The sequence below is a fragment of the Symsagittifera roscoffensis genome, chromosome 1 (assembly GCF_963678635.1).
Source record: "Symsagittifera roscoffensis chromosome 1, txSymRosc1.1, whole genome shotgun sequence".
Taxonomy (NCBI): domain Eukaryota; kingdom Metazoa; phylum Xenacoelomorpha; order Acoela; family Convolutidae; genus Symsagittifera; species Symsagittifera roscoffensis.
The window spans coordinates 87,596,437-87,616,805 of NC_087062.1; the positions used below are offsets into that span (position 1 = coordinate 87,596,437).

Consider the following 20,369-nt stretch of genomic DNA (forward strand, 5'->3'; position numbering starts at 1 on the left):
TGTTTGTTTTCGACTGGTTTTCTGCGCAACAAAGTTATCTGGCACTTTTTCTATAAAACAGGGTCCATAGTAATCAACTTTTGGCTTTTTTCAAAGAATATTCCAGCTATAATTTAGCACCATTAAAATGCGTTTAAGCCTGTCTAAGTCTGTTGTTTTGTGTAACGAAATCACGTTTGTGCCCGTAACTTACGGCCTCCTCGCCCTCTGCGCCTTCGTCCAGTACTGAGATGAAGTTGACAGGGTCTGGACCATTGTTGAAGAGAATCACAGGCACTACTTTGTCAGTTCCGTAGAATGCACTCCCAAAGTTCACCTAGAAAACATTTTGAAAACGCATATTTAGATAAGCAAATTAAAAATTGCAAAAATCACTGAAAACAAAGAAGCATAAAATCAAACTGATATTTTGCTGATTCAAAGTTTTGTTTGGGTCGATAACTCCATACCCAGAGCAAATATGAAAAAGTTGTTTATTTTTGGCATGGTTTGAAATATCATATCGAATATGGTGGTATACTTTGACTTTTATAGTTTGATAAAGTGTAGTTTGAGCAAACTATACATTTTAACTTTAATAACCCGGGTTGACAAAAAATGTTTATCTTACAATTTTAATATATGAAAAAATCCTTATCATACTCTTTCATACAATTTCATAGACTAAAAAAAAGTAAGTATATGAAAATAGCGAAATAAGCATATTTTTCATAGTATGAAATTTTATAACAAGCATTGTTTCCACTCTGGAATTAAAATTTGAGCTTTTTCATCAGTCTTTTTATCCCAAAAATTGTATAAAAAAATAGATAAGCATGATAAGCATTTTTCCATACTATGAAATTATATGATAAGCACTTTTTCCATAAACGAAAATACAAAAAGATTGTATTTTGAAATTTTGTGTTTTATCCGAATCACTAACCACGGATTTTTGGTCACCAGAAAACCCAGAGTGTAACTGGCAGTTACCACGCAGATAAACTAATTTAGGTGATTTTAGCCATTTAATTAATTGTAACAGTTTCACATTGAATTATATACCAAGAATGTAACTTTTTGTATATGGCTAGATAGTTTTTCGTTTGAGAACGTTAGTGGTAGAAAAAAAGGCGTTTTTTTACAAATTTATTTTTATCTTAGCAAAAGAAACAAAAAAAATAATAATCGTGCTTACAAAAAAAAACACTTTTTTTGTGATTTTTGGATTTTTTGGGTAAAAAACTCATCATGGACTACGTTATAAACACAAAAAGTTAAATTTTGCATGCAAAAATGTTTTTCGTAAAATTTATATTAGAGAACAAAAGCAAGTTTGCAACCAAAAAAATTATATGATAAGCATTTTTTTCGACCAAAATTAAAATTATGTTTTTGATTGTAAGAAAATGCCCTATCTTAGATATAATTACTTAAATCTTTTTTAAGTTACCCGACACGTTCTTTGGTGATTTTTGAAAAAAAAACTCTATGACAAAATGGCTGTCTTATAATTTTCATACATGGAAAATTCTAAATCATAATTTTCAAATCTTATAATTTTTATCGAAAAATTTAAATCATTTTTCAATGACCAGAAAGCTTCAAAAGAGGCAAATAGACCAAAAATGATCATTAAAATTTTTAAAACACTTTTTAAATTTTGTAAGAATTTTGTATAATAAGCATTTTTTCCATAGACTTCATATATGAAACTATGCTAAGTATTTTTCTTCTATGGACGTCAAACCGGGAAAAAGTAAGGACAAAATAGCAACGATCGAGTTTCACTTTAACAACCAAATTACGGCCAAGTTTAGATCTTTTGAATAGTTCGAGGAAAATCGAGGGTTCATTCTAGCCATGTACTTGCAGGGAAAGCGACAGAAACGCGAGAAAAATATTTTTTCATTTCATCGGTTAAAACAAAAAAAGTGGTGAAAATTTCACGGCATGAAACCTTTGTCCCTTTTATACTATAAACATCAGTATGATTAACAAGTGACCTTTTGCATTTGCTGTCCGCTCTCTGCGTCCAGTATCTCGAGGGAGTGTTTGACGACATTGCCTGTTATGGACACTACGTCCACTTCCCTTCCCTCCAACGTCACTCTAAATAGACAACACACAATCACATCAAAGCACGGAATGACATGTCATTGAACTGAACACGCCATCTCTTAATACTTGGGTGGGTTAAGAACAACCCTTGGGTGGGTTAAGAATACAGAAGACTCTTTGAAGCTAATGCACACGAATGTTTTCCCCAAATTATTGAATACATGGTTTAAACACAATTTCTGCGTGGGTTTAACTTCATTAAAATGAATTAAATGAAGCAATATTTTGCATCTTTCATAACGAAACCCTTGAAATATAAAATTTGTTCCAATTCGGCGGCAGTCAGTAACAATTTTAAAATTTTGCATATTTCTGCCGTTATTATTTTCGGCCAAAATCAATATTAAGTCCCTGAAAATATTTACTTTCTTTCAGATTTTCACGCTTTCTTTCCAAATTTTAGATCACTAAATCTGATTGGCTGATTTTTATTTTCGCGCAACCGGTCCTTCGCGTATGAGGGATTCCACCTTTGCAGATGCCATTATAGAGCTTGAGAGAATAATCTTGTACGATCGGCCGGGTAAAGCGGCAAAAAAATTACTCTGATACATCATAAAAGCTAACTTCTAACGGTTATTTTAAGAAAAAAATCAAAAAAACTAATTCCGATTAAAAAAAAGATAAAAATTTTAACGAATAATATGTGACATTGAAAATATATGATATTGAAAAGATGCTAACTTGGCGCTCTCTTCGAAGGGACCTTCGCTCTTAGCCACGAAGTCAACCTTGACTTTGACAGAGGAATGAGGAGGCACTGTCCCTGTGCCAGGGGTGATTGTAATCGGAAGAGATCCAGAGTATTTGACTTTGAAGTCGCCGGCCAGGGATCCAGAGTTGGAGATGAGGATATCCTTCGACACCACTTTGGAATTGTTGACCACGTTGCCAAAGTTCACCTCTTTTTCGACATCCAAAAAACACTGTGGTTTGTACCTGCAAAAAGTAGAACTTACACAGAAACGCTACCGGAGGGTTGAAAATGACAAATAAACCAAGGAACAAAAATTTCTCTTCAGCCATAATTCTATGATAATAAATCGAAATCGGTTGTATTTTTTTTAAATGATTTTATAGGGCAAGTTTTAACATTTAAGCCGTCGAAACAAAATGTGAGCACCAAAATTATACATGAGATCTTTCTAAAATAGTAATAAAAAGCTATCTTCAGTACAACTTTACAGATCAACTTATTGCCCCAAACAACCAAACACAATTTCCGCCCAATCCCGTTTGGAGCCGGGTCGGATGGTGCAATTTTTCTTCGTGGTCATATGTAATTAGAATATTTTCTGAGATAAAATTGTTGAGAGACCTCTCAAAGCACTAACAATATCGAGTTTGTTTTATTAAAAAATTACGTGACAGTCAGAAGTTCAAAATATTTGTCGAAATAACAATCTAAGGTTGCAATTGTTTTTTTTTCTTCTGAAAATTGAGTTTTTATTGCGGGTGCTTCTTCTTCAAAATTTGAATGAATTAGCAAAATAGGCAGCTTTTGAAAAAATTCAGGCCTCGGTCTAAAAAGGGGTCAAAATAAATTAATATCAAGGAATAGAATTTTTGAGTGATAATGGGCTCAAATTTTTGAAGGCAAAGTTTTTCCCCTAAATCCGCTATTGGTTGAGAAAAAAAACGTAAATGTTTGGTTCCTTTGCATCAAAGAAGGCGTTCTCAGTCCCTCAGAAATGAAGGCAAATTTATCCATTTTACTGACACGAAGATGGGTATGGTGACGCTCTCGTGGTCTGACTGCAACGTGAGTTGGTCTGTGACATCACTGGCACTGTCTGCGCCAGAGCAGAACTGGAGAGTTGCAGTCACTTCTAGTCCACTGGCCACATGCCTGTCCGGATTGACCACGTCCAGCTTGAACAGCTGCTGGAAAACACAAACGCCTGATTATTCGCTTCATATGACACATACTAATCAGCTTTAGGTTTCAGATACAGCCTTTGCATTATACAGTACTCTTGTATTTTCATAACTGTGAGCTAACATCACCTTTTTATTGAAAATACTCGATTCTTCATAATTTTTCTTAGTCCAAAGTAACACTGGTAGCACTTAGATTTCGTCAAAAAACTATTTTTTGATGAAAACGATTTATAACACAATATTTATTCTCGACAGGGAGAACAATCTTGAAACACCTTTTTATAGAATCCCAATTATGACTCAATGGGACCTTACAACTGTATTTTACTGAAAATTACCCTAAAAACTACCAGGAAGTGCAAAAAAAAAGTTTTTAAAACGGAACGATTTCTGTTCTTCGACACTGGGAAAACTTTCAAGAATCTTTTCAATATACAAGAAAGCTTCTGTTTAACAATTTGCTATTAACGCTCACGCTGAGCCAACGCCATTGGAACCAGCGCCATACGAGAAGAGACTTTTTCTCAAAAAGTTGGATCCGCGATACAACTCACACACGTTTTTGACAAGAAACTCAAGGGTTGCCCAGACGGGAAAAAAGCAACATTAATCAGAGAACTGCAAATCGCAGGTGGTGTTGAACAAAGGCCAGGACCAGCGCGGTACCCGAGCGTAGTCTTTAAAAGGCACAATAGACGTTTAAATGATCAATTACACTGCAACCGATTTCAGGTTCAACACCAAAACCAAACGCAAAACTTTTTTAAATACAGCAAGTTAACACTTTTGAAATTAGGCGCCAACAAATAGAACAAGCCTTGCTTCTCAACTAACTCAATTGTAAACAATGGTAACCTAGAACTGTCGGCGATGACTCAAAGTTAGCAAAATTTTTCAACAACGCGAGCATCATCTCAACAGAACTAAAGGCACTTCAAAAATTGGTTCAAGTGTTGTCTATGAGGACGCGAACCCCCATAAAAAAGTTTGACCGATAAAAGAAATTGATTAAAAAAACTGGGGTACAGCCAGCCAATTTGACATAACTTTTCTACTTTTCATGTTTTCTCAGGGACCTCATAAGAGATCCGGCGTAAAATATATTGTGAATTAAGCAGAGATAAAATTCAACAATCGAAACGGAGAAAATATCAATTTTTTTTTTAAAAAAAGCCTTTTACTATACAAAGCAGTCAGTCAACCAAGTATGAACAATTTTCCGGAGTTTGTTGGGCATCCAAGCTCGCTAAAACTCATTGAAACAAACTGAAAGGCAAAAATGATGAATTGAAAAGAGCCACGGCACGCTGCGAGCGAGCGTTTTATAATTTAAAATCTCAGAATGGAAACGCAATGCATTCCGATGAATGGCCCTTGCATGCTACTACTATCTCAATATTCACTTCAAATAAATAGACAGACTAGTCGTCCGTAACACGAAGCTGGTTCAGAGGAATAAGAGGATTGCATCGAACCAAACATTGAAAAAGACACACAGGGAATCGCAAACAGTTCCACACTGCTTGCGTCAAGAAAGCTGTTGAAACCTAACACCAAAAGGAGTCCTGGAAGATCAGCTGCCCTTGAACCCCAAAGAAAAAGAGTAAATGGAAGGAAACCCGAAGAGTGAGGGTAAGGTCCAGCTGGGGCAGTTGAGAAGCGATTTCTAGAGAAAACTAAAGTGCTACAAACTCCGCATCAAAATATCGAACACAGACGACCAATGATACATGTGTCAAAAGACAGGTAATTCTCAACACACATTGAACAACCTCGGGAGCAATCAAGAAACCTTTGGGCTTGGCCAGAATAAAACCGAAAAGTAGCCCAAGGGCTCTGACGGTCTGCACAGCTAGATCCGAATGGAAGAGACGACGCGTTTCACCTGACATATATCTATTCACCTGACATAGACCCTATTCTGCGCAAAAAAAACGAATTCAAAAATTCACGCAAGCCCAAAAATTTGAGCAAAAATAAATGGATTGAAAAGTATTTAAAAATTAAACTTAAGCTTGTTATTTAGTCATGCCAATCGAAATTATTATATGACTAGCAGCCAATGACCAGTTAGTACTGGCACAGGAAGCCAGATTTTTAAACCAAACTATATTACTTGCAGTAATACCATTATAGACTACTAGCAAGCACGTCTTCATTAATCAATGGGCTCGCAGAAAGCAAACGTTTTTTTTTTAGCTTGAACTGAGGTATAAGTATGATATTTGGTTCCCAATAAAAAGCACGTTTGAAGAATCGGTTACGCAAATTTTGTGAAAACTTCAAAAATAAATGCGAACCATGTTTGCAAAGATTTTAAAGCCCTGAAAATTGCTTCAGGGACCAATCCAAGTTTAGGGAACCAGACTGTCATATTTCTACTTGAACAGTTGGCAACAGTTTTTGTAAAAAGTCCATTCAAAATATAAAAATTAATATTTTGTACCCTAAAAGATTGCCAAAAATTAGTTTCTCTGATCAAGCCATTTGCTAATTTCGATTTTGTGAAATTTTTTATACCTAAATTTTCTGCACAATTTTTAAAAAATCATAAAAAACGTGATTCCTTGCCAACTAAAAATTTTTGAGCAGTACAGTTTGGAGGCAAAATTTGCAAACCCTCAAAGAACTCTAATAGAATTCCTAGTTTCAATTTTTTTTTGCGTTTTTTAAATTTTATTTTTGAACAATTTTCGAAGAATATAAAAATATCAGATCTCGGAAGCTACAAAGATTTGAGCAGACAAATATGTAGAAAATATTTGCAATTCTTGAAACTATTTCGACAGTACCCTACCATAGAGCATAGGGTTGCTAATTTCAAATTTTGTGCTGTTTTTTAAATCTAATTTTTTTGAAAACTTTTCAAAACTCACAAACAACGTCATATCTCGGAAACTAAAAGGATAGACTTGAGCAGACATATTTGGAGCCAAGATGTGCAAACCCCGACAAAGCCCTGAGAGCAGTCCTTTTTAGAACTGCCAATTTCAAGTTTTCTGAAACTTTTTAGTTTTAAAGTTTTTTTCAAAACGTCAAAAAAACGTCATATCTCACACGCTAAAAGAATTTGAGCAAAAATTTTGGGCGCATTGACTTAGCACCCCTGAAATCCCTCGACGCCACTCCACCATACGATTTCCAATTTCAAAATTTGAGATGTTTTTCAACTCTAAATTTTTGGAAACTTTTATCAAAAATCATAAGAAAAAGTCATATAGCTAAAGGGATTTGAGCAGTCATATTTGAGGCAAGACTCGCAGCCCCTGAAAGTAACCTAAAAGCATCCAATCATAGTCTTGGGAATTTCAAATTTTACGAAGTTTTTCAACCTAAGTTTTGTGAAAACTTCTCATAAAAACCATAGAAAAAACTTTTCTAAAAATCATAAAAACGTCATATCTCAAATTCAAAGACGTTTTGAGCAGACGTTTTTGGAGGCAAGATTTTCAATTCCTGGAAGTAGTCTACCATAGTGATGCTAATTTCAAATTTTGTGCGGTTTTTAAAACTTTTTTTTGAAAATTTTCGTCATATTGAAAAAAACGTCATATCTCGGAAGCTAAAAGGATTTGAGCAGACATATTTGGAGGCAAGATTTGCAGCTTTGAAGAAAGCATTATAACAGCACCCCGCTAAAGGTTTGGAAACTTCAGACTTTGGCGTTATTCATTCAAGTATCCAATTGCAAATGTTTATCAAAACTTCAAGGCAAGCTGTCTAGACATTTGACCTTGACCTGAATAAAGATCTAAAGTTGATACTTATCCAGATTTTGAATTGAAAAAAATTTCTAGAACATTTTCGCTACAGAGTGATTTCTTAAGCGCTATGCTGAAAAGAAGTAAAGCTAAAAGGTTGAGCCCATAGCGCATTAAGGCTTTCATTTAATATTCAAGATGTGCACTGAACTTTGTTTTGCAACACTGCCCGTACCAAGAAGCAAAAAGTAATGAATAATTTTGAGCCCTTGCAAGAAGAATTTTTTTGTCGGGAAAATATGCAATCATATTAAATAGCATCAAACTTTGAATTTTGGATAATACAAGCAGCTGTGATCCGTGTAGCGTCTGATCGTTTACAGCGAATGATTTATTTCAAATTCAAAGTTTGACTGAAAATTTAGTTTCTTTATAGAATTAAATTCCAATGAAACGTGTTCACTCAAAATCCTGTTTGCTCAAAAACACTATAATCCACTTTGACTTAGTTTACAAAATAATGTAAACAGTAATGCATAACTACCTGCGATTTGAAGGTAAATTTTGGCAACCCCCTTAATTTCAAGCAATTAGGTTCCAAGTTTTCTCTATTTACTCTCTCATAGTTCATGGTTAGCCAATATGAGCAGTCTGAGAAAAAAAAATTCTTCAAATTTTAGCGCAAATTAACCTTGTTATTGGGTGCGTAGAATCTGATCTTGCGACTTGCTGGACTGATATTTTGTATAGTGATGGTCTTTTTGTACACCTGGCGTGCCTCTGCATCTCGGAACTCGATCACCGCCGGCTTCACACGCACTCCCGCCACGTCCATGAACGAGTCGGCACGAGCTTCGGCAACCATGTTTTAACTCAGTTATATCTAGTCCCAACTTTTGAGACTTTTTCTCTCAAAAATAAATTCTTATAAAAAGATAATTTTTGAAGATGCGTATAAAAATTAATTATCAATTCAGACGTTGCGGCACGTTAGCATAATGAAAACATTCGCAAGTTAACCAACAGTCAAGAGATTTCGTTGAAAGACTTCACAAGCGTTCAAACGAATGCATTGATGTTTGTATACCAGACGAATTGATGGTTTTAAAAAACACAGCTGCAAATATTCAATGGTTTTAAATATATGTTTTGCTTAGGGAGCTAGTAAGCGGCGCATATCTGCATACAAACATTGGTAAGAAATTGTTACATTGATCAGCACAAGATAACTGGTGTCTTAGAAACATACCACAACAAAATATTTACACAGCATATAAAATACGTCTTGGTTTGAAGATCAACTAAAACCATCTTTCATATTACGGTACCTTTTACCAACGCACGTTCGTTTTTTTTCATACAATTGCTATCAAAGCGGTTTTAAAAGTGTAATACATTTTTGCACGGTTTAATACAACAAAAAACACCTAAAGCAGCATATTGTCAAGTGGCCGTAAAAAATATATATCAGCGCTTTTCGTGTGTTAAAAACAGCATTGAAAAAAGAGCATTAATTTTTTAGTCTTTGTTTTGGTTGCGTTGAGCATTTTCACATACAACTAAGCACTCTTTAAGCTTTTCGTTAATATAGTTATATTTTTCAACCTGATAACACAATTTATTACTCTTTTTTGTGCTTTATATGTATCAATACTTCTTTACTTTTCCTACTGGAGTATATTGATTGCATAGGGATTATTATAGATTGAAAAATCGCCCACTGAAAAAAGAATTGAGCTTGAAACAACACCCTTCTGTATACATTTAGTGTATTACCACCTTAATTGCGAAATCGATTCCCAGTTATATCTTCAACTTCCCATTTATAACCAGACTTTTTAATATGGGCGTGGACTATTACAACGTGCTGGACACAACACACAGCGCCACAAATGACGAAATCAAAAGAGCGTAAGCTTAATTTAATTTATGAAATTGAACATTTAAAAAAAACAGGCTGAATCGATATTTCCATTTGAACAGAATAGATCAGCCAACTCGAACCGAGGCTCAAAAAACATACTACAAATATAGGCTCTAAATCTTTATTATTCGAAAAAAAGCGACCATCCAACATGTTTAGAAATGCTGTTTCAAACTTCTTGCGAGCCATTATTTCTGCTTTTTGCAAAATATTATTTCAATTTTTTATCAACTCAGGATCTACGACTATTGTATTTCGCATCATTGCTACAAAAAAAAACAAAAAAAAAAAATCACCCAGAAAATCAAATTTATTGCGTCTTTAAATGCAGCAAAAATTGAAGTTGTTGCAATTAATTACACAAAAAGGACGTGGAGCTTCACGACATTAGCGATGCAATAAAATATAACACTATCACAATACGAAACACTGGTGTATTTATTATACATAACCTTCAAACAAAAAGAAATTTAATCAAATGGAAATTTTTAGAAGTAAGACAACCATCCTCCGAACAAAATTTTGACTCAAAAATTTAAGTGACATATTGAACTAGGTCGACAAAAATAATTTGTTAAAAATATAATAAGAAAAACATGATATATTCCAACAAAATTTAAACCAAAAAAAATCCATAATTGCAAAATATAAATCGGCAAAAAAAGAACAGACTATTCTAAAACGAATTAACTTAAAAAATTGGACACAAAAACAAATCTGAACAACAATAACTGGTTCCTGCGCAAGCAGCACAGAAAGTTTGGACTACAGTAGTACAAAAAAAAACAAAAAATGAGGGATAAAACTAAGCCTCCAAAAATTATTACTGGCTTCAGTAAACTACATTTAATTTTGCAGTTCACAGAAAAAAAGCAGACACAGAGTGTCTTCATTGACTAAACAGAAGCGTTTGACACACTTCAACACAAGTCGTTGTTAACAAAGTGCGTCAACCATGGACTACGGGGACCAATGCATAAGATACTTAAATCATACTTGGGTGAAAGACAGCAAACGGTATTTTTCTGCAACAAGCAATCAGATCTGAAAACTTTATCGTATGGAGTGCCATAAGCTTCTGTGCTCGGTCCGACACTTTTCATAATCTATAAAAACGATATTTCTGATCAAATCAAGCAACTTGCCAAAAAATTTTTCTACCGATGACACTGTTATAACAGGAAACATTGGAAAAAAAAATCCCACTCAAATTTGAGTCAAGATTTAAATAACAAAAATACAACTAGAATCGCCAAACTTGAAAATAACAATTCAGATCAATTTTTTTCGTACGTATATCTTGGCTGGGTTCTTGATAGCAACTAAAACTTCAAAAAGCATTTTATACATAATTTAAAAAAGTTAGCCTAAAGCGCTGCGATTCTGTATACAGAGAAAATATTTCACAAGGAAATTTGAACTTTACACCACCTATGTTTAGGCATGTATTCGAATATGGAGCACTTATATAGGGCACAGCCAATAAAACTATTTTTGAAGAATTAGAGAATTACCAAATCTTTTTATGGAGACTATGCCTAAATCTTAGTAAATTTGACAGTGTGTTTGAGGTACGATGTGATCGGAATTTAGTACCAATAAAAATATTCATCTCAAACCGCTTATTAGCCTTTAAGCACCAAAATTTCGAGGAGAGTCACATTATGAGGATTTGTAGTCAGCAATAACCAAAACTGAACTACAAAAGTCATTTAATGGAGAAAACAGAATAAGAGTCCTCAGAACAGAAGTGACAAAAACAAAAGAATCGTTGAAATGTCTGAAAAACAGAATAAGAGTGTTTCTTTTATGCTATTATTAAGTTTGATAAAAAAATAATTCAAAATCTTGTTGATAAAAAAGAGAAACAGCCCAAAGTGTATCTTCAAATCTCTCAGTTAAAATCTTGTTTGATGTCTGAAAACCTATTTTGGTAGTTAAGGGAACTAAAACTCGTACTTTTAGGTTAATTATTTAAAATATAGATGGTCCAATGTTAAAAAATTTCTTTGTCTTTCTTTTTTTTCAAATTAGTCGTTAGTATCATGGGTAGCATATTGTTTCGCGTAATCCAATGATTAATTATTAATTTGTTTTCATCTGTCTACATTGTTTGATTGAGGCTACTGCGTGCCTTTTCTTAAAATGTCATTTTTATTACTGAAAATTATTGCTCTCTTTAAAGGGATTAGAAATAGGTCGCAAGGCCTGATAACCCCTTACTATTTGTTTCAAATCATGTAAACGAGTAAATACTATTGTTTTTTTTTGTTCTCGAATCAAGCAGAAATTTACTATTTTTAAAACTAAAGGTGCAATCTGTTTGTTGCAACCGATTGACCCTTGTAAAAGAAGAAAAAAATTTTGATACGAAAGCAAGACATGGATACATTTGTGATGAGAACTGGCACAAAATGCAAACAATTGAACCCCTACAAGTTTAATAAACGTTTCATAACTAACAATTTTCTTGTAGCAAAAGTATAGAAATAGATAGCCGGTGCCGGTAACTGGGCAAGTGGCGCAGAATTGGCTGAAAAAAGCAGACAATTAATAAAGTGTCAACGAACCCAAGGAACCAAAAAAATAAGAATTGACTTGTTTCTTTGAAAAATACTTTCGAATTTTAAAACAAAAAAATATAGTTTTAAAGCTCTTTGATTTTTAAGGACTATGGACACTTTTTTGATACAATTAACCAATTTTGAGAAAACTGGATCAATTGGTAATTTGTTTGCGCTCAGAAATCCATAGATTTAGATCTATTTTCGAAACTATTTTCTAAATCTATTTTCGGAATACGTTGACGTTTTCCGCATTCATAATTTCTTGTCGAGAAAAATTTTTCAGAATAACTTGACTATGCAGACTATTTTACCGCTACGAAAAAAAATTTACTTTGAATATAAAAGTGGGTTCTAAAGTTAAACACAATTTTTTTGAACTCTTCAGAAAATTTATAGTTTGAAACCATACTGAATTTTGCTAAGCCTTTTTCAGATTAAGGTTGTATTAAAAATCAGGGGTTCAATTAAGTTACAATGTTCAATCTAGTTACAATTGTTCTGAAAAAATTGACCTTCTTCAAATGATTATTTGACTTGATCATGTGCAAATAGCGCAATCAAAACTTCAATCAATTTTCAGTGATATATTACAATAGGTGGTAATTCTAAGTTAAATAGCTGGATCGCTTTTTGTTATACTTCGCACAGTATATAAAATTTATTTCAAAGGCCAAATTTTTGGCAAAAGAAGTATGAAATTTGAGTTTTTGAATAACATTTTATTTGGCAGAGTAATATATTTACAAAAACTATCTTAGCTGCATGTACAATTGATTGAAAATGAAATGACTATATTATGCATAATAGTTCTGAAATGTAATACATGCAATATACTAAAAACTACCACCTATTGTAACATATCACCCAATTTTCTTCATTTTTTTTCCCTAAAACCACAAGAAAAATGCCTATCTGAACAATCTGGGGATCACTTTAACTTTCCCACTTTTGCAAGAGGGGATGAGATTCGCTACAAGGTGTTAAATTCACATATGCTTACCAATGAATTATTTCTTAATAGAGGTGGCAATTCGTTACTAGGTACCACAGGGAGGAATAGTTTAAGAGATCCCAATCAATGGTCCTTTTCAGATATCGCAAACTGGCCCTGAAGTACCATCCAGAGCGAAACAGCGAAGAAGGAGCTGCAGAGAAGTTCCGACAAATAGCCGAGGCTTATGATGTACTCTCCGACAGTGAGTAGCAGCTTCACGCTAATGATTCTAGTCTGCAAGCTTTTAATTACAATTTGCTGCTATATACGCATCTTAATACGTGCATTTCTGCGATGAATTTATTTGAGTTGCTATATTTTACGAGCAAAGGTTTAAACTGAAACATTTCTAACGTCAACTAAAATAACATTGATAAGTGACAACTTTAGTTCACGTGAAGTCAGGGTGCAGGGTGAGACATTCATATCATCATATTTTGACCCCTCAATTTCCTCTTTCAGACAGAAAGAAAGCAGTGTTTGACCAGTTTGGGGAGGAGGGTCTGAAGCAAGGAGTTCCAGAGGGTCAAGACCACACAGAGGCCTGGACACAGGGTTACACTTTCCACAACGAACCTCTCAAGGTCTTCACCGAGTTCTTCGGGGGGCAGAACCCGTTCGCAGGTACTTAATGTAAACAAGAATCATATTCCCTCATACTCTCATGAGTTTCCTGTTAACTAAGGAAGGTCATAATTTTGAGCATATGGCCGACATTTTTTAACCTTCAATCTCTTGTAATTTGATGCATCTTGGTTACGCAACAAAACGTCCTTAGGAAGCATTTGCAAATAACAAAACGCCAAAACTAGCAAAATAAACAAAAATTCAGACAAATTTTGGAACGTTTCCTTGCGTCGCAAACAGGAACGTCGCTCAGCAAAAACTGGACTGTTGGGAAAATAATGGAATTGAAATATCCTTGACAGCCTGGATATCCTTTGATAGATCCTCTGCGAATCTCAGAAACCGAAACTAACGTTGCGTTAGGGTAGCGTAGACAAAAACAAACGTTCCTTCTCACTTTGTTGATGGGATTTTTCTACCTTCACCCGCCCAGATACTGACAAATGGTTCGTTTAGTTTTGACAAAAAGCTCAACTTCTCTTGTTGTAGAAACTATGTACTATGTCTAGTACGATCAGGCATGTTTCACATCAAAGACATCTTTTTAAGATGTTTCTATTATTTGCAGAGTGGTTTGCAAGTTTCACATCAAATAGATATTTTTCAAATTGTTTCTATTGTTTACAGAGTGGTACGACAGACGGGATGGGGAGCTGGACATGGGATTCGGAGGTCTGCACGGGAGGGGGCGAAAGCAGCAGGACTCCCCCATAGAGCGGGATCTCTACCTGACCCTGGAGGAGATATACCACGGCTGCATCAAGAAGATGAAAATATCAAGAAGAGTGCGTTTTATATCCCGAATGCCAAATTGTTGGCAAGATAATAAGTTGCAAAAAGTTGGAACAAACAAAAAATTAAAAAGATCAATCCGAAAACTTTTTGTAGCAAGATTTGCACACACATTTGAAATTTAAGATGACCTTGAGGTTGAGACATACTTTCTGTCTGAAAACTGAGCTTTTGCATGCAAACGTTTTCTAAAATAGGTCATTTGCTCTTTTCAAGTAATTTTGTCAGTTCCAACTTTGCATCTCTCTATGTCTTTTTTGATTATAGATCTTGACGAACTTAATTAATCTAAGAATGTTCGACGGAAACAATTTTCTCTTAATTTCAGTACCAAAAAAAACAGTCAAAAATTTTTTATTAATCTATAAGCAACGTTTTTTTTGACCAATTAGGTTGCTCAAGTTCGCCTAAATTTCCAGCTATTTGCCCTTTTTATAGAAAATTATTGAAACATCGGATCAATTTGGAAATCTCCCCCCCCCCCCCCCCAATGCGCGTTTGGGGGAAGATAGTTCAATAGGTATTGAGGCATGCTCATAACCACTTGAAATTAGTTTCAATTGATGAAACCATGCACCAGATTCTCCAACGAATGTAGACTAGCAAACTTATTAAAACTGAAAACTAACTTAAGATTGAAAAAATAGGACTAAATTATATGAATACAAAGCCGGCTTTTTTCTACCTTAACTGATGATAAAAGTGTAACTACGTGACATTAATTAATTAGCTGACGGGAGCAAATTTTGATATTTAGATACGAACGTCGAGTACAAACCCTGGTAACTTTTTTTGATTTTTGAATTATTTTCGACACTCAATCAAAAAACTTCTCTCGGTCAACTGAATACGGGGGGAGATTTCTCAATTGATCCGAAAACTCCGTAATCAAAATGCTCATCAGTGTTAGTTTTCAAAAGTTGATCAGCAGGGCCTAGTTCAATAAAAAATATAATAATAAAAAAGCAGTACTGCATTCAATGAATGGTTTTATCATTAGGCTTTGTTGCATTTGTTTAAACAATTAAGTCATCCAATAGTTTGACATCATGAAAATTTGTTCACATAGGTTATGAATGAAGACGGACACACCTCGAGCATCAGAGACAAGATTCTGACGATCACTGTGAAGCCTGGATGGAAGGCAGGGACTAAAATAACATTTCCAAAAGAGGGCGACCAGGGGCCAAACACGGTGCCCGCCGATATAGTGTTCATCCTCAAAGACAAGCCCCACCCCCGCTTCGAAAGAGTCGGCAACGACCTAATCTACACTGCCACTATACAGCTGGGAGAAGTGAGTTTGGATCATATTGACTATTTCCCCCCTATTGCAATGGGGGGGGGGGGGGATAGTTAACAAGTTTTGGATGAAATTTATTGAAACAACGTCAACCAATAGGAATGGAATTGAAATAACGTCAACCAATAGGAATGCGACAGAACAAATTTCTGAAAAATACAAAGCCAATCCAGTTGAGCATAAATGAAATGCGTTTTTATAGGGGGGAAATAGTTAACATGATCCGTGAGTTTCTGCTTGTGCTTCTTTTGAATTTTTCTTAGATAAAGACAGCATATCTAATAAGAGAAGACGCAACAAAGGTCGGGACAATCGAGCTTTGTAAAAATGATAGACAACAAGTGTCGTGAACACGGTGGTCGTAGACTATACGAAGAAATTTCTAAAAATTGAATAAATACAATTTCAAAGCAACCAAACATTCCCAAATCATCCATGTTTATTTCGGCTCAATTATTTCGGATAAATGCTTGAAATATTTGACGTTGGTTTAAGATGAAGTGAATCGGAGAATGCCGTTGTCTGTTTTTCATTGAAAGCCAGCAATAGTATACGCTACCCATAATCCAGTTTATGATTGTCATTCAATGTGTTGAGTTTCAGGCGCTTACCGGGTGCAACGTGTCCATCCAGACCCTGGACAACAGGGAGTTGAACATCCCTGTGAACGAAATTATCACTCACGGATACCAGAAGAAGGTCAGTAAGTGTATCACTCGCACTAATGAATCATTCAAACGCTTTGCCGCTTTGTTAACTCATTTTGGCTCGCAAGTTAACCAGTTTCTCTTATCCGTCAAAAATCGTTGTAAGAACTACCAGTTAGATTATTTGTTGGGTGAAGTAATTTAACTGTTTTGGCTTTGAAATATTTGCAATATATTAAGATTTTCTTTATTTCCTGCATTTGCAGAAATTGAAGTAAGTTCATGCCAAGACTGCACGTATCAGGTCTAGCCTCGAATGTTTCGACTGCTTTTTAACATGCCTAAGTGGCTTCAAAGGTTATCAATTAAAGGCAATCTATTTGGTTTTATTTGGGTTATACTCTACAGGAAACTAGACCCATGAAAACTCAGTTTTAGGGTCTACTTAACAATCGCCCTCCCTTTGGTATCTACTTAAGAATTGCCACCTCTCTTAATAAAAGCAGTAAATTAGCGCTTTGTATTGAGAATTATAATTTTGCTACAATCTGATTGGTCGAAAATGCGTTATTTTAATCTAATATACAATTACCCCCTTTCTTAAAGGGGGGGGGGGGGCAATTGTTAAATAGATCCCAGTTTTGTTTCTGTAGGATATCCACATGACATTTATGTAGTTTCTCTCTTTATCTGTTTAACAGAGTGTTTTATAAACTGATAATGCTTAGGTGTTGAACGAGGGGATGAAAATTTCGAACCCGCGGGATAGTGGCAAAGTAGTGGGAGATCTGTTTATCAAGTTCAACATAGTTTTCCCGCAGAGTCTAACGCCCGATAAAAAACAGCTGATCAAGGCCGCCCTCTTGTGACCATACAATTAAAGCTGTGACCATACAATTCACCCGAAAACAGACCACACGTTAGATATGAGGTCATCTGAACACGGAAATAAATCGGCAAAAAATCTGCTAAAACAGAAATTCGTGGAAATATTAAATTCTTTTTTTTTATATAAAAATTAATTAAATTTTTTCTTTTCAGCATTGTATTGAGAAAGAGATGAAGCTGGTTTATGTAAGAAGCCAACACTGTCTACGGTCTTCTCAGCTGTTTTAAAAATATAAAGAAAAAAACGAATCGGCGGATGAAGTCGCACAGCGTGAGATCCACTCAAAAGCCCAGCGTGAGATCCGCTCTTCTAAATTTTTTTTTACAAGAACAATATTAAGACCTTAGTGAAAGCAAAAAAAAAATGTAGAAGGATTGAAAATAAAAATTCATTTTTTATGGAACTAAAAAAACGGTCAGTGAAAAACCCGAAAAAAGTCTATATTCCGATTTGATAACGCTTGATAATCGCAAGGGTAATAAAAATCAAAAAACAGATTAAATTATAGTACGAGAATTCCTTATACTTACGAGACTTACCTTCAAACTACCTCACATATTTCGTCATATGAGCTTCGGATCTATTTTTTTTATCTGCGCCATGTATCAACTAGTTTGAAAAAATATCGGAATTGATAAAATAAGGCCTTGATAAACCATATGTAACAATTCTCATAACATTTTTCAAACCAGCTTAAGAAAATATATCCTATTGAGACAGCCCGCATTTAAAAAAACTAGAAAAAAGGGAAAAAAATCGATTATAATGGTTTTTCTTTGTCTAAAATATTGTCAATATATAATCAATTCCTGTTACGCTCAGACCACAAAATTGGACTAAAAATCGATTTGAATCAATTTTTTTCTCGCAAAAACATAATGCATTATAGTTCATTTAAAATCCATTATAATGGATTATATAATAATAAGAAAATCACTTTAAAATGGATTTTTTTTCCATTCTGTTTTTGTTTCGCGTCGTGCAGAATTTTCAAGAATTTCTGCATGTATCAAATGAGTAATGCGGAAACTTTGCAAAGCGAAAGTATGTCCAACTACATTTCTGTACCTACACTCAAAGTGTTAAAGATTCCGTTATTCTCTTACAACCTCCATCTCAACGTTTGCCCCCCCCCCCCCCCGCCCACACACACCTGAGACATCCCCCCCCCCACCTGAGGGGGGAGCGGTTCAGTTTTTTTTTGGGGGGGGGGGGCAAAGGGGTAAACGCTTTGAGTTAATAGAAGGGGGATTAGCCCACCTCCAATGTTAACCTCCCCCCTCCAAAATTCTAATATTTCAAGATGCAAAATTCAGTTATTGAGTAACATAAAAAATTAACGAAAATATCGAAGTTGAGCAAAAAAATTAAATTAAATAAGTAACCAGATTCAGCTTAAAACGTATAGAAGACTTTATGTGCGTTGAAAATCGCATCTCAGCTAGGTGCAAAAAAAAACGATTATAATTGAGTTTCATTTTCGGTGTCCACAACAGTGAAAAAAATCGATTATAATGGATTAAAAATGGATTTTGTTGCTTCGAAAAATACTAATAATTTAAAACCATTTTTAATTTATTATAACCATTTTTTTATGGACACTGACAATGAAACTCAATTATATTCGGTTGTATTCAAAGAACTCCAATGCGGGAAAACCAAGCTTTGTTTAGTCAAAAAAAATCAGTCGAAAAGAGGTAAAAGCAATCATCTGAAAAAAAATGGAAAACTTGCAACATAACCCTGCGGGATTTCAAGCGATGTTCCAGTGCGACAGGGACAGGCCATCAGCGAACTGTAATTGTATTTGTAGCAATTGCTTTGACTTAAGCATAAATTGCGACAACACTTCGTCTGTTGACGACAAAGCAAAAAACCATTTACGCGACACTTGGAAAAAAATGAATATGAAAAAAAAACAATTAAAAAAACGTACAAGGTGGAAAAACTAATAAAACATTTCAAGTCAGCCACTTAGAAAATTATGGAAAAACCTTTTTGAAAATTTTAAACTCTAATATACGAGAATGTGTTATTGCTTCAATATCAGTCCGACTGATTTTTATACAGAAGGTACACTAATTATCAAATAAACCGGAACAACCGAGAAGAAAAAAACAGAAAATATCAATGCAAAAACACAAGCGAAGCAGAGCTTCACACCATTTACGCTAGAGAGAGATATTTTCAAACGTTCGAAAGAAAAAATAATTAAATGAAACTGACCACTTATTCACTAGCTCAAAAATCCAATTGAACACAGACAACTGAACCAATCGCACGCCTTGAAATTATGTAAAAAATACGGCACAAAGTTAAAAACGTAAATAAAATCAACTGATTTCACAGGAAAACTTGTCCGTTGGACCTGGAAAATGTCAATAAAAATAATACAGCAATAACCCCTCGCCCCACTGATGTAGCTTCTAAGCTTAGCTTATTTTGTTCAAGGACCCTGAATTATTTTTTATTCAGTTAAGGAGCCAATCCAAAATTGATATAATTTGCTAACAAGGAACAGCATTCGAACGGAACAGCATTTTCCGATTCTTAGCATCTCAAACGACAAATTCTTCTCAGAAAAACAAATGAATTGTTCAAAAATTTCAGCTAAAATAAAAAAAATAATCGGAACATCGAAAGTGTGAAAATATTGTTTCCTCAAAACTGAGAGGAAACAAACGGAACACAAAAGAAAACAATTAAAATATTACCTCAAAAACGCGCCTATTGAAAAAATCGTACATTCAAAATTATATGCAGCAAAAAGTATGTGCCACTTACAACGTGTCGCACGAGCAGAAGCACAAAGTTTCTACCAAAAAAACTATTGTGAAACGACATACGAAAAAATCGGTGAATGACAAGGAGACGGGTCTCATCTAGACCGTGAACTCACAAAAAAGCAAAAAAAAATCAAAAAATTGCATTTTGGAGGGTAATT

The 20,369-nt window shown here is 34.6% G+C and overlaps 4 protein-coding genes across 4 annotated transcripts in view; 2 read left to right on the forward strand and 2 right to left on the reverse strand.

The window, feature by feature from the left end:
* LOC134851609 (cilia- and flagella-associated protein 47-like) overlaps positions 1-8,964 on the reverse strand; it is a gene marked incomplete in the record, with an annotated part of 58,116 nt that extends 49,152 nt beyond the window's left edge. The window contains 4 exon segments of the mRNA XM_063867764.1: positions 1,986-2,091; positions 2,785-3,039; positions 3,821-3,984; positions 8,374-8,964. Of these exon segments, the coding sequence (XP_063723834.1) occupies positions 1,986-2,091; positions 2,785-3,039; positions 3,821-3,984; positions 8,374-8,547 (699 nt within the window).
* LOC134851623 (uncharacterized) overlaps positions 1-20,369 on the reverse strand; it is a 421,621-nt gene that overhangs the window by 221,073 nt on the left and 180,179 nt on the right. The window lies entirely within an intron of this gene.
* Positions 9,148-17,576, forward strand: LOC134851616 (dnaJ homolog subfamily B member 13-like). Its single transcript, XM_063867776.1, has 7 exons — positions 9,148-9,593; positions 13,266-13,369; positions 13,630-13,791; positions 14,422-14,579; positions 15,656-15,883; positions 16,493-16,588; positions 17,265-17,576. Exons 1-7 carry the CDS (start codon positions 9,526-9,528, stop codon positions 17,403-17,405), a joined length of 957 nt encoding a protein of 318 aa, XP_063723846.1. The 5' UTR covers positions 9,148-9,525; the 3' UTR covers positions 17,406-17,576.
* Positions 15,191-20,369, forward strand: part of LOC134851630 (gamma-aminobutyric acid receptor-associated protein-like 2) — a 225,704-nt gene continuing 220,525 nt past the window's right edge. The window contains exon 1 of the mRNA XM_063867802.1: positions 15,191-15,202. The gene's annotated coding sequence lies outside the window, so the exon portion shown is untranslated. The remainder of the gene's footprint in view (positions 15,203-20,369) is intronic.